Source organism: Cupressus sempervirens, chromosome 8 (assembly GCF_028749045.1).
Source record: "Cupressus sempervirens isolate cs-2001-9-10 chromosome 8, ASM2874904v1, whole genome shotgun sequence".
Classification (NCBI taxonomy): domain Eukaryota; kingdom Viridiplantae; phylum Streptophyta; class Pinopsida; order Cupressales; family Cupressaceae; genus Cupressus; species Cupressus sempervirens.
In genome coordinates, this window is record NC_143125.1 from 540,765,692 (window position 1) to 540,778,846 (window position 13,155).

The 13,155-nt window shown below is 37.4% G+C and overlaps 1 protein-coding gene across 3 annotated transcripts in view; it reads left to right on the top strand.

The window, feature by feature from the left end:
* The first annotated feature begins 293 nt into the window (after positions 1–293).
* Positions 294–13,155, top strand: part of LOC149543579 (5'-AMP-activated protein kinase-like protein) — a 262,094-nt gene continuing 249,232 nt past the window's right edge. The window contains exon 1 of one of the 3 annotated variants that reach the window (XM_089798356.1): positions 294–951. In XM_089798356.1, the coding sequence (XP_089654482.1) occupies positions 761–951 (191 nt within the window). In that variant the 5' untranslated portion in view covers positions 294–760. The remainder of the gene's footprint in view (positions 952–13,155) is intronic. The other 2 variants (XM_089798357.1, XM_089798358.1) reach the window with 2 other exon arrangements.

Genomic DNA, 13,155 nt, shown 5'->3' on the forward strand with positions numbered 1-13,155 from the left:
CGCTTATCGAGTGATCATTGTGTTTTTATTTTATCATGCGTGTCCATCATATGTTATTGCAGGCAGACTGCAGGGTCATGTCTGTCAGAATATTGGAGGGTACGCAGTATACGGCGGATGGAGCAATGTGCATCCAGCCATGTCGAAGAGTGGGGCTGGATAGCCGTTGTCCCCGAGCCTTACATTCATATCTAATTATTCACACGATTCCCCTAAAAAGGACAACAGTTCCCAAAAGTATCCACTTTCTAACCCAAAACATAAAAAATCACAAAAGCTTTTTACATATTTCGTGGGTCCGAGAACCAAAGTAAGTGATAATACGGAAACGGAGAAATAGGAAGAAAGCAATCAATGACAGAGGAGGCCCTGAGCCTTAACAGTTGTCTTACGCACAGATAAATAGGACACCCAAAAAACAATATTAACCTCTATAGTTCAGTTTCTTGGGAAAGGGACCGTACATGTTTCCGTGATATGTATAAATTCATTAAACTTCTCTAGTATTTTAGAAGGTTAAAATCTTAACAATGTTGCAAATTGTTTTGTGGCTTAACGATGTTGCAAATTGTTTTGTGGGGTTACTAGCCTCCAATTAAGAAAATTCAAAAAATTCTCGATAGATGCGCAGTATGAACGGGGAAGGATCTTCATAGATTTATACAGTCGGAGAATCCATGGTAACGCCTTAAGGAATTCCTAAGCCAGGGATATTCTGTAGTGGACTTGTTTATCTTAGGAGGTGCCTGGGTTTTTGGCTATGGCGTGCTTCCAGGTTATGCATTTAAGTTCTGCTTCCAGATGGAAGTGCAGGTGGACCTTGTTGGCCACGGACAGCAAGAGGAATACAAACGACATAATTACTCTGCTATTCACGGAAACTCAACGTCATAATTTTAAATCCCTCACTCTTTGCATGGCTTCCAATTCCTCGAAAGGACGATCACCAAGGTACATCGATATATAACGTGTTTGCTGATAGGAATCATTGTGCAGAATGTAAACTATCCATTAAAAATAAAATAAAAAATAAATTGTACTTTTTAGGTTACTGGTATGATATGAAGATGAAACTGATGGAACCCACATGGGCTCTTTACACTTTTAACTATCCGGTCGACAACATGATTGGTCTGCATTTGGAAATTGAAAGCAAAATTAACTAGATATTCTGATAATGTTTTTGAAGATATTTTTGGGATTGTTTATCGAAAAGGTCATGGAAGAAATTACTACTCAAGTGGAATAGGTCATTAAAGGATGAGTGATTATTAAATACTAAGCACATATAGAAGCCAATGAATAGAAATTATTTCAGTAGGATATAGGGAACACTACCTGTGATAGTCTGAACCAAGTATAAAATTTCCAAGTGTGGGGTTTGTTTTTAATTGCTCATCATCTCCACCACGAGACAGAATTAGTGGCAAATACAGCATTATTCTGGGCAGAGCTGATTTTAATTTCCCCCTCAGTTTATAAAAGAAAAGGTATGGAGTACCTATGTACAAGCCGTAGTGTAGCACTGGAGTATCAATAAATGTAAAGCAGTACTGAAGTGCGAGTATAAGGGAAACCAATAATCAAGGTATCACAAGTTTTGTCGTAATTCGCAGTCTCTGCCTGGAAAGAATCCAACTTTAACACTATGCAGCCGGTCTAGTAACTGTTTTACCGTTGGACCACTTGGTAAGGTCTGACCTGAAAATCCTGCAACTTCTATACCATCACAGCCTTATGTAAGACATTTAGCATGAAGGTGGGCCGTTATAGACAATGCTATAAGTAAACAGTATCTGCCATAAGAAAAAAGGAATGAGAAGCTAAACCTGTCTTCTATGTATGGGAAGAATTGGTTGAATTGGCTAATTTTCCAGACCTAATTGTTCCTTGTGTTGGATAACTGAGAGGGGGGGTGAATCAGTCATCACAGAAACATTTTGTACACTTTTAAACTTATCAGCAGATAACTCAAGAATGCACTTAACCGACTAACAACAGTATACAATTACATGCATGTGAAAACAATAGATAACATGCAATCACACAAACATTTTAACACCAATATTTAATGTGGAAACCCAATTTCGGTAAAAAACACCATGATAATTGTCACCCACAAAGAAATTCACTCTTTTGAAGTGAGCTCGGTTAAGAGCCAACCTTGTTAAAGGTTACAATGTACATTTGTTTAATGTGACCCTGTTTGGGGATTTTCACCAAAGATCAATTAGATCTGTCACCCTATTCATGATTGGCTTGATTAGAGGACTTAGTACATTCTTTTGAATGCAACCTTACAAAGGATTTACAAATAGAACTGTTAAGTCCACTCAGTTAAGAGATTTTCTACTTCATTGGTAAGAGAGTAATAGTGAAATGATATGTATGAAATAACACTACCTTTGCTTGTCTAGATCTCCTTTTTGCTCATTTGTCCTCCTCAAATTCTTCCTTGCTGGCTGATCAACTGACACACATCAACTCTTAAATTTTTTAATCCTTTTCTTAGCCTTTGTTCTACTCGGTGACTCTTTTGTCCTTGTTTGGCTATCAACAACAACCTCATTCTTGTTCATCCCTTATATAGACAATTTTTGCCGCTTAATCACATTCATCAGGGTTCTTGAGTTGCTCTCATTTGTTTGATCACATCTAAGCTTACATTCATTGAATTTGCCACTAGGTAAAATGTTTTATGCATCGCTAGTTGTAATTCACCTTGGAACTTGAACTTTTGTTGGCTCACGAACCTTTTCTTAAATCTCTTCCATTTAATCTTACCTAACCAATTTCATCTATAGATTTCACTAACAAACTTCTTCTTGGCTTAGAATCTTCTAGAACAATCCATATTCTCACTTGATGTTGTCCCATAATTGATTTTAGCAAAACTGTTCGCCTTTACTGACCTGTGTTCTTCCTTCTCCGAACACCATCATCTGCTCGGTTAACACTATTCACTCAGTTGACACTCTCTTCCTTGGTAACGCTTGCTCATTAACACTTATAAACTTTGTTCTCAAACTTATGCTTGGTACACTTCCACCGAACAATATCCTTTTCTTACTGACCAACATTTCCAGCTCGGTAGAACACACTAATTCCTTTTCTTTTCACTTCACAACTTTCTTCCTTTATTACCGACCAATGCAACATGCTTGTGCATCATTTTAACACTTCATCAAATCATGTAAAGCAATCAAACCAATATGACCTTGTCAAAGACTCATTCATCAATTGCCCATTTAAGCTCAATGCTTAACGTCACTTCATTATTTCTTCTTCTATCTTTCCTCAATCATTTCTCTTCTCAACACCACATCCTTCAGAGGATTTGACAACTTATACAAATCAGTTTCCAACATACTGGCTTACTGATATTCTTCAGTCTAATAGACTTGACATCAATGACAAAATAATAACTAATCCAATTCTCCTACATATCTTTTATAGCTTGGTTATCTAGCCTTTTAGCATTATCAGCATCAGTATCAGTTTGTCTAACACCTTGTTGCAGACATGACACATGTACTTTGGCAACTATGTGTCTTTAACCTTTGTGACAATTGAAATAGCTCACAGTGCTACAAGTAAATTTTGTAAATTTATTTAATACATCTGGCAACTAGTGCTGGTACTCAACATCTTATGTTACTTAAGATTATAGCTTCAGTAGCAAATGCATCAATTTGTTAATGATATAAGAGACGAGGTCAGTTATCTTGGCCAATACGTACTCAATGAGATGGAAGCTAGAAGAGAAAATGGGATTACTGGACCATTAGTTCTAGCTGTAAACAATGGATGCTAACGACCATACATATGAATCATTGCTGTAGTTAACAAGCTGAGTGCCCTGTCTGATGAGCGGTTTAGGTAGTGTGGTGTGCATTGAAGCCTTATGACTCACCAGCTCAAAAAAGAAAATTGGAGGAGTGCATTTACAAGAATGGAAGGGAATTAATGCCCCCTCTCCCCTTGCCCCCCCTGCCCCAAGTATTGGGGTATGCATTTTAAGTTCAAAGAAACAAGAATGACCTTACAAGGTTTTATTCTATGATCGGGGAAGCTTAGCATTGTTTGACATCTTGCTTAATGGTGGTAATGAATATCTATGACATGTCCCTACATTTAACAACTTGAATATTATAATGTAATTTTCAAGAGGGAAGTAAGAAGGCGTGTACAAAGCTCTTTTGTTTTAATCTGCAGATTTGCTTTAAGAGTGAAGGAATGTGATAGAGACACTGTAGTTGTATATACTTTGTAAATATGCCTATAATTTTTTCAATAAATTATGAACAGTAGTGTATTGGGATTCACTTGTTTCTAGAATATGGATGACCAGAAAATATGATGGAAAAAAACAAATCTTATATGCAGGTCAGGAAAAGAGAATCCAAAGAGAAGCACCTGGAAATATGCTTCAACCTGCTTTATTACATAAAGTAGCAGCAAATATGCTAGAGGGTTAAAGAGGAAGAAAATTTTCATAATTTGTTAATTGAGAAAGCTCTCTACGATTGTTCAAATTTGGGTGCGTTTTATAAATATGAAAGAAACCAAAATGATATGTTTTGTAAAGATTTCTTATACAACAAAATAACTGACTTAAAAGAGTTGATACAAGATTAACCTGAAGTATCACAAATACACGGACAGTACAACATGCCATTTTATGCAAATGTGAATAGACAAAGGTCCTAGTGTCTTTATAATTTGGTGTAGTCAGGAACATAGGATAAGTGTACCAAATATAAATAATGTCATGACAAGCATTTCACATTTGCTCAGATCACAATCGTCATAACCATCTCAAAGTAAATAATTATATATCCGAGCGTTTGGATAAATATGCAGTGACTAATATTTAAAAATCCGCATCCTAAAATTTTTGATACTACACAACATGATATGACCCTCTCTAAACTTAGTGCAGATATTAGTAAAGGAACACACATAAATATTAAAGAATTTGACACCAAAAATAATGCTTCAAACTCTTCATCAGCTTGAAGGGAATAGATGTACAATGATAAGGGTGTGTGCCGACTGTAGAGGCAACATCTATCCAGCATATTCTGGATGAACATTTGATCATATTTATTAATTAAGTGAAATTAAAATCATGTTATATTCTGAACTGTAATTAATCAATAAATACGGTCAAATGTGCATCCAGAATGCTAGATAGGCAACAGGAACTGGAGAAGACTAAGTGCTAAATTGAAATTTAGAAGTATTATGAGAGTGATTCTCATATTTTCCTCCCTGTTGAGATAAATTTCTCTGTTACTGCTACAGTAGAGCAAGAAACACTTATGTAAAGGTGGTCTTGGAGGACCATTTGACTTTTCCTAAAAGAGAACCTTTGGTTGTGATGAGTTAAGTAATGGATGCATGCTGAAATCTAATTTTAGAAGCATTTGTGAGAATGAGTCATGTTATTTGCTCATTGAGAAAAAATTGTGCCCAACTTCAACATTAGATTTGTAAAATCTCTTCTTAAGCAGTCTCCAAAAATCAGTTAGCTTGTGTTAGCAGAAAACATTTGTAATTGACTAGGTAAGTAGTGGTTTGCTTCTTCTGATTGGTGCAAGTCTAAACATTGAGCAAAGTATTCTCATCCAACTGTTGCTAACAACCTAGAATGGTAGTCTCTAGACTAATGATGAAACATCTTCCAAGCAATATGAGTTGTTCTACTTGAGCTGTCTTATATTCATAAATCATGGTTACCGAGCTCAGCTGCAAACTCTGAGCAAAGTTTTGAACCCAATTGCTTGGGGAAAAGTGTAACATTTCATGGGTTTCAATTTGTAAGTTTTTTTTTGTGAAATTGTTGCATATCCTTATGAAATGAAATTCAATGATTTAACTTCCAAATAGTGGTGAGCTTAATCCCGATCATGGAGTGCCTTCAATTTGGATTGCTTTTATTGGACAGTGTTCTAATGTTGGGGGATGCTAGGGGAGGGTATTGGTACAGTTCTATCCCATTGTTTTTGAGAGTAGGAAATTGTAGGAGCCAGAGAGATCTTTTAGTGTTTATGATAAGGAGATGTTGACCATCATGCATGCTTTGGCCAAATTTAGGTAGTATTTAGTGGGTAGCAGGTGTTGCATTAACACTGATCATAATAGCTTGAGGCATTTCCTTGGACATAGGGATTTAAATGAGAGGCAGCAGAAGTGGGTCAGCAAGCTACAATCCTATGATTTTGACATCTCCTATATTAAGGGGACTCCAAATGTTGTTGCAGATACTCTTTCGAGGAAGCCTCATCTATGTGTAGTTACTAAGATTTCAGAGGACTGGAGACATTCAATTATAGCTGAATATGCCAGGGATCAATGAGCTCCATGTATTTTGGATGGTAGCATTCAAGATGCTAGTTATTCACTGGCAGTTGACTTGATCATCTACAAGGGGAGGATATATTTGATTCTAGGGTCAGAGGTGCATGGGATCATCCTACGAGCATTTCATGAGTCTCCTATGGCTGGTCATCCTGGGTTTTTGAAGACTTACAGATGGGGTCGGGAAAGATTCACTTGGAAGGGGTTGAAGATTGATGTTCAACGCTATGTTCAAGAGTTCTGTTTGTTAGTAGAACAAACAGGAACACACTTATCTTGTAGGTTTGTTGCATCCGCTTCCTATTTCATAAGAGGAAGTGGGAGGGGATCTCCATGGATTTTATTGTGGACTTGCCTAAAGCCCAAGGTCGGGACTGCATATATGTGGTAGTGGACAAACTCACAAAGTATGCACATTTTTTCCCTATCACTACTACCTATTCAGCTATGCAGTTAGCTGGGTTATTTTTCAGGGAGATATTCAGGTTGCATGGTCTATCCAAGATCATAGTGAGTGATCGTGATTGCAGATTTATGAGTCATTTTTGGCAGGAGATTTTTAGATTATGTGGGACTGAGTTGACTCCTAGTACCAGTTATTACCCACAGACGAATGATCAAATTGAGATTAACAAATGAGTTGAGGGATGTTTGTGGAACTATGTTTCTTCTCAGTAGAGGGCTTGGGTGAAGTGGATTCACTTATGTGAGTATTGTTACAATTCTACTCACCATATGACCATTCAGATTTAACTCTTTAAGGCTTTATACGGATATGATCCACCTAGCTTTATGGATTCGTTATGTTGTGACAGTAGAGTGCCGAGTGCAGGGGATTTGTTAGAAGATAGCCAGGATGTAGTGAGGTCTTTGAGAGATAACATACAGAGGGTGTAGAATCAGCAAAGTAGGATGTCGATCATCGAAGAACAACACAGACTTTTTAGGAGGGTGACATGGTTTACTTGATGTTGTAACCGCATTGGTAGTCTTCTATCAAGAAGAGTGGTTTAGAGAAACTTAAGCCGCAATATTATGGTCCTTTTCGTATTGTGCGGCGAATTGGAAAGGTGGCTTATGAGTTGGATTTTCCTGACGATAGCAGGGTTCATAATGTATTTCACGTTTCACGCCTCAAAGGGGCCTTGGGCAAACATGTGGTATCGTCTCTTGTATTGCCTCCATTAGATGATGAAGGGAGATTGGAGTTGATTTTAGAAGCGATTCTTGATACTAGAGAGAGGTAGTTGTGGCGGAGGAACATTAGAGAGTTATTGGTCAAGTGGCAGAACTTAGCAGATGAGGATGCTACTTGGGAGCCTGTGGATATTCTACATCACCCCGGATTGCAATTGCTTGGGGACAAGTAATCTTGGGGAGGGAGGACTGCAATGTCCCCGATTTAGCAAGTTTTTGGAGTATGGTTTGTCAGCTCATCATTGCGACCCTCTTGAGTTAACGTTTGGATTTGGGGGTCTTTGTTGAGGAATTACTATTTTGGTACTTACTATTTTTAGTAAGTCACTTTTGGCTAGTTACTATTTTGGTTGAGCAGTTTAGGCTGGATGATTGCCTGGTATTTTGGCACTTGATCTCACGATGGATTATTGATGGAGTTGTATATATTTCAAGTATGATAAAATTTTATGAGTATTTAATGCACACTTAATTATTATTGTGCTTTATATAATAAAGTGACCAGACTTTATATTATAAAGTTGCTTGTAAGTGAAAGGTGTATGGGTGAAGCTAACTGGCTTGAATTGCATTATAAATATGACTTCTTGGGAGAATGTCTGACATCTTAAATATTATATTTTCTCATTAATAATCTGGCTAAGGATTTCTGTGAAGTAATTCTGAGAATTATTTAAGTTTTGTTACAACTTGTTGCTGAGGTATAACAGGTTGCAAAAACCTCCTACTGTTCTTACTGTGTCTAGGAGATTGAGATTGAGATTGGATGACATTAGCCATTTTGTAGAGGGAAATCGTTGTCACATCTTTATCAATTTTCTGTGGAATTGAATTGGGAGATCGATTATAACTGGAAGGCAGTATTTTGAACTTGCTTGCATTCTTGGCAAATATCTGACCCGATTGATGTTCACAAGACTGGACGGTTAGTGGTGGTTGAGCTTGCAAACACCAATCATAGGAAATTGTGCCTAATTGGGGAGCTAGCGGCTGAGGTTTTGGGCAGGCCGTCACCTATATATTGGTCTGCGATTTCTTATTGACCTGCAATCTGCACTTGGGAGGATCCACGTCAATTAACAGAGGTGTTAATTTCCCATTGAAGGAGGTCGTTTTCCATCATTGAGGGTCTGCAATAATGGAACCCTGCCATGTATCATTTCTGAGGCATTTGCGATTCAAATTTGCTGCTACAGGCATTTGCAAGTTGGAGGATTTGTGGAGCCAATACATTGTGCAAGGCGAATTGAATTCAGGTTCCCATTTGTCATTACTTTTACAGTTGAGCAATCAGATTTGTCTATTTTAATTAATGGAGGTGAGAACTTGTATTTAATTTTCATACATTTCTTCAAAGCATTTTTACTTAATCAGAAAAATACAATAAAAAAAACATATATTCCAAAAATTACAAAAAATCAGAAAACACCAAAGAAAAATACAAGAATACCAGTTGTGTATCAGCATTCCAGTTAGAAGCCAGTTCGGGTCTTTTACATTGTGGATGAGCATATTGTTTACTGTTTGACTAATTAAGTCCATGTAGGGACATGACTCTACGTGGTACTTGTACCATGTAGTGTAATGTCCATAAGTCGATGCGACTCTTTGCTATGTATAAATATTATTATCGCTTCTGTTGAAGAGAACATCATCTATCTACAACATGATAGGTATCTACAGCAGCAGAATAAATAATATTAATCTGCACTCAATCCAAGCTAATTACCATTAAAGTATATTGCAGTGAGTCTGAAGATAATCATCCTATATTATTCTCTCTTCTAAGTCCTTGCATAGTTCAATACAGTTGCAAGGCATAGCAGGTTGATGAACTGGAATTAGATACATAACAGAACTAGTGTCAAATACATCACAACACTTACTCTGTTACTCTATCAGAGATCTAATTTTTCTTTGCAATTTTCCAAATGTTGAACTAACACATGCAAAACATATTTGCTATATGAAGACATCAAATACCTCCATCATGAAATCTGAAACAGAAAAATCTACTTGAAGCCCAAGGGTGCTTCCTTAATGAAATCACACCACTCTATGGGCCTTTCTTATTGGAGTTTGATAGGGTTTCTATCGAGCAGGTTCAGCTTCTTCTCCATCGGGGTATTATTAGGTGCAAACTGTCCATTCCTCACATTATCATTCTAGCTGAGTTTGGTGATTGCCCCTTCGGACTTGAGGCCACCTTTGATCTTATTTGGTTTTTGCACCGTCTTTGTGGTTTCGTTGACTCTAGTGTGGGATGCCACAGATACCCTTACCTTGCTTATTGCTCATCTGATTCTATTACCTCCTCTATTCCATCTGGTCGGACACACAATTGGTTCATTGGGGCCTTGGTTCTCCTTGGCTCTATCAGAACTGAGATTGATCCCCCCTCCATCCCGTTTCCAGTACTCACTTGACGCCCCTTATCATCTCTTTCCTTCTAGGCAGGAGTTGAACAAGTGTGTTAGAGCCGACATATATAGGTAGTTTATTCATGCCACTTGGGTTAACCCGCATGGGGTCCTTCGCCCTAAGATGACATTCTACTTAGACCACTTATTGAGTTGCTGGATGTCTCATTGTTCGTTCTCCTTACATCTCTCCCCACTGGTCTCCCTCAGGTTCCCCGTCGGTTCTTTGAAAGTTGACTCCCATTTGCTTTGGGTTGAAACTGATCAGTAGTTGGGGCAAAATTGACAAGGTTTGCCAGCTTCGCAACCTCATTAAGGTTGAGATGATGGAGCACTTTATCTTCTGCCACCCTATTTACTATGAGATCAGGGGAGTTTCTATTGCCTTCTCAAAAAGACCCAAGCTCTTTCCTTCTTTTTCAGAGTCACATATTAGATATGCCTTTCTCTCTACCAATAGAAGGTCGTTAGACTCCAAGATCATTATCTTCAACATCCCTTGTGCCCTCAGTCTTGCTAACTCATTAACTCCATCATTGGGGCTCTCCCAACATACAACATCAAAAGATAGCTAGCTACCTCTCCTAGTCATTCTAGACTCATGAGACCCCATAGAGGTTACACACAACGGTCCCCCTCTTCCCAGGTGGAATTGCTACATCTAGCAGCATTGGCCTCCTGCTTATCCTTCGGTCTTGAGGTTCTCCTCCATTGCTCTGGTTTCTTATTTTTGGCTTGGCAGTTTGGGACTCTCTACTGGCCCCTCGTGCCCCCTTGTTTGTAGTTGTTTCCTTTATTGTGTTTGTGCTTTTCTTTGGTCGCCGTTTGGTGTTCCTACTAAGGGCTACCCCGTTGTTTTTACTCTTCAGTCTCATTGACCTGTTTGTGGTCACTTGTGGACTTCAATAAATTTATCTTATCTTGCCTAGCTAATAATTATCTTTTAAATCCAAAACTAGCAGTCCAATCAGGTTTTTCTTCCTCAAAAGATCCAAATCACTCACATGTAAACCACCTGCAAATGAAACCCAACATCTCATTTTATACTTGTTGGAGGGAATTTGTAATTCAAAATTATAACAATTCATTTTTCGCTCAAGAATGACCATTTTGAAATATTAAAAACATTTTACGTGCAAAGGCCCCCTCAACTAGGCACCCTTCAATGAGCTATTACACTAAGTAGTTTTTTAAAAAATATATATTGAAAGAAGCAAAAACTAGGGTGCTGACTTTGTAGACAAACAACCTGGAGGCAGCTTCAACAGGTTATTAACAGAGCATTAATAACACATTAACAATAATAATCTATAATACCAAGATTCAAAACATTATACAGATATAAAATATCCAAAAACAAGTCTTAGGAGCATATGATAGTAAACCAAAAGACAAGTAACCAGCCAACCAGTGGCTAGGCCAGCACTCTACTTCGGTCATCAGTGAGTAATTTGAAGAGATCATATTGTTTATCTCAACATTAGATCACATTATTGAAATATTAATTAATTACCTGATAAGTAATAACTCACCCAAGTTGTGAAGCAAGAAATTGAATTGGAGTCAAATTTTGATTACATTGGGATGATACTGAAGATGTTTGATGATGATTGGAGCCAACCTAGTGACTTTTAAAAAACAAAGACGTGCTATCCAATAAGTATGGAGAACACCCCAAAGAGTTTTAAAGAACTTCTGAAAGTTTAATAGTGATCCAGCATGTCAACAGAGCTTAATGCCACGAACATAATCCCAAAATATTAAACTGACAGCCCTTAAGAAGTTTGGACTTCTCCCTAGCACACTTAGACTCTTTCAGAAAAACTGGCCAGTAGTCAGAAGCTCACGAAACAATATCACATAAAAGGACTTTACACATCCAAGGTCAATGATCTTCTGGGAGAAGTAAAAAATTTGTAACAAATCTGATTGCTTGATATGGAATTAATGTGGGGATGGTTCCTAACAAGCTTTGTTAACCATTAGTTATGGATGTTCCTCAATCAGTTTTCGGTTGCATGTGTTTATGTTCTCTTAAACTGTGAAGTACTTGATATTTCACTGGCCAAAACAAGTTAAATAACAATGTAGTCAATGGTAGTTATAAGAGTCTAAAGAATGCTTGCGATCTAATGTCTATCTCTTAGAGAAGTTGAGGCAGCTATTTCTAATTTCAATAATAGAAGAATAAGATAAAATGCATTTCAGTCTCACAGATTTCTTTCTAGATTCTTATCTTCTGAACTAAGTCTTGTTCGGATAAGTGGAACCTAAGGTTGAATGGCCAGTGCTGTTGGAGATAGTTGGCAGAATTTTAATGATGCAAGTAAGGATACACTAGTACAGGGCGAAGTCCAAATCAGTCTAGGTGAGTTTACCAAGGCAATAGCCAATCTCCAATATGGGTAAGGCCACATGGTAAATAGGTAATCGACTCTCTCTCCAATCTACCTAACTCCTTAATCCCCTTGTTACAACTCCCACATTCACAACTCCAACTTGACTCCTTACCTTCCTATCAATGCTCACAAGCATGCCCAAGATCTTTAAACACCAACATCACCAAGACATCCCATGAACATATCAGGGGCTTTAAGCTATTAAAGTAACATATATTCAACCATATTTGAAGTTCCAAGTTTCATTTTAAGCACCCACAAGGTGAAAACACAAAACCAACTAACCTTCTTGCTGTCTTTCAGTCATCCATAACTTTTGTTCTAGGTATCCATTTTAAAATCACTTCGGTCAGAATTTAGAAAATTAGATTTTTTTCTAACATATCCAAAAATTAAGGAAATCCAACGGTGGAATTGGGAGATACACCCCTTGTATTGAGACACATTTTTAGCAGATCCATTGAAGAGGTTTTAAAACCACTTTTCACCAAAATTTCATAACTTCCACAAAACTTAACAAAAATGTGCCAAACCAATTGCATCAGGAAGCTAATTCATTCCTCTTTCCAGAAATACAAGTTGTGTCCCTTAAAACATTCATTACATGACCATACACATTGCTGCAACATGACTGTATTCTGAAAATCTGAAAATTGTCATCCATAAAATGTTCATATTTCATTCAATTCTTCACCAAAATAATCCAAACCAGAACCAAATGAAAGAGTATTGATTAATTTACAATATTAAACCAATAATACACCATTTCCAGGCTG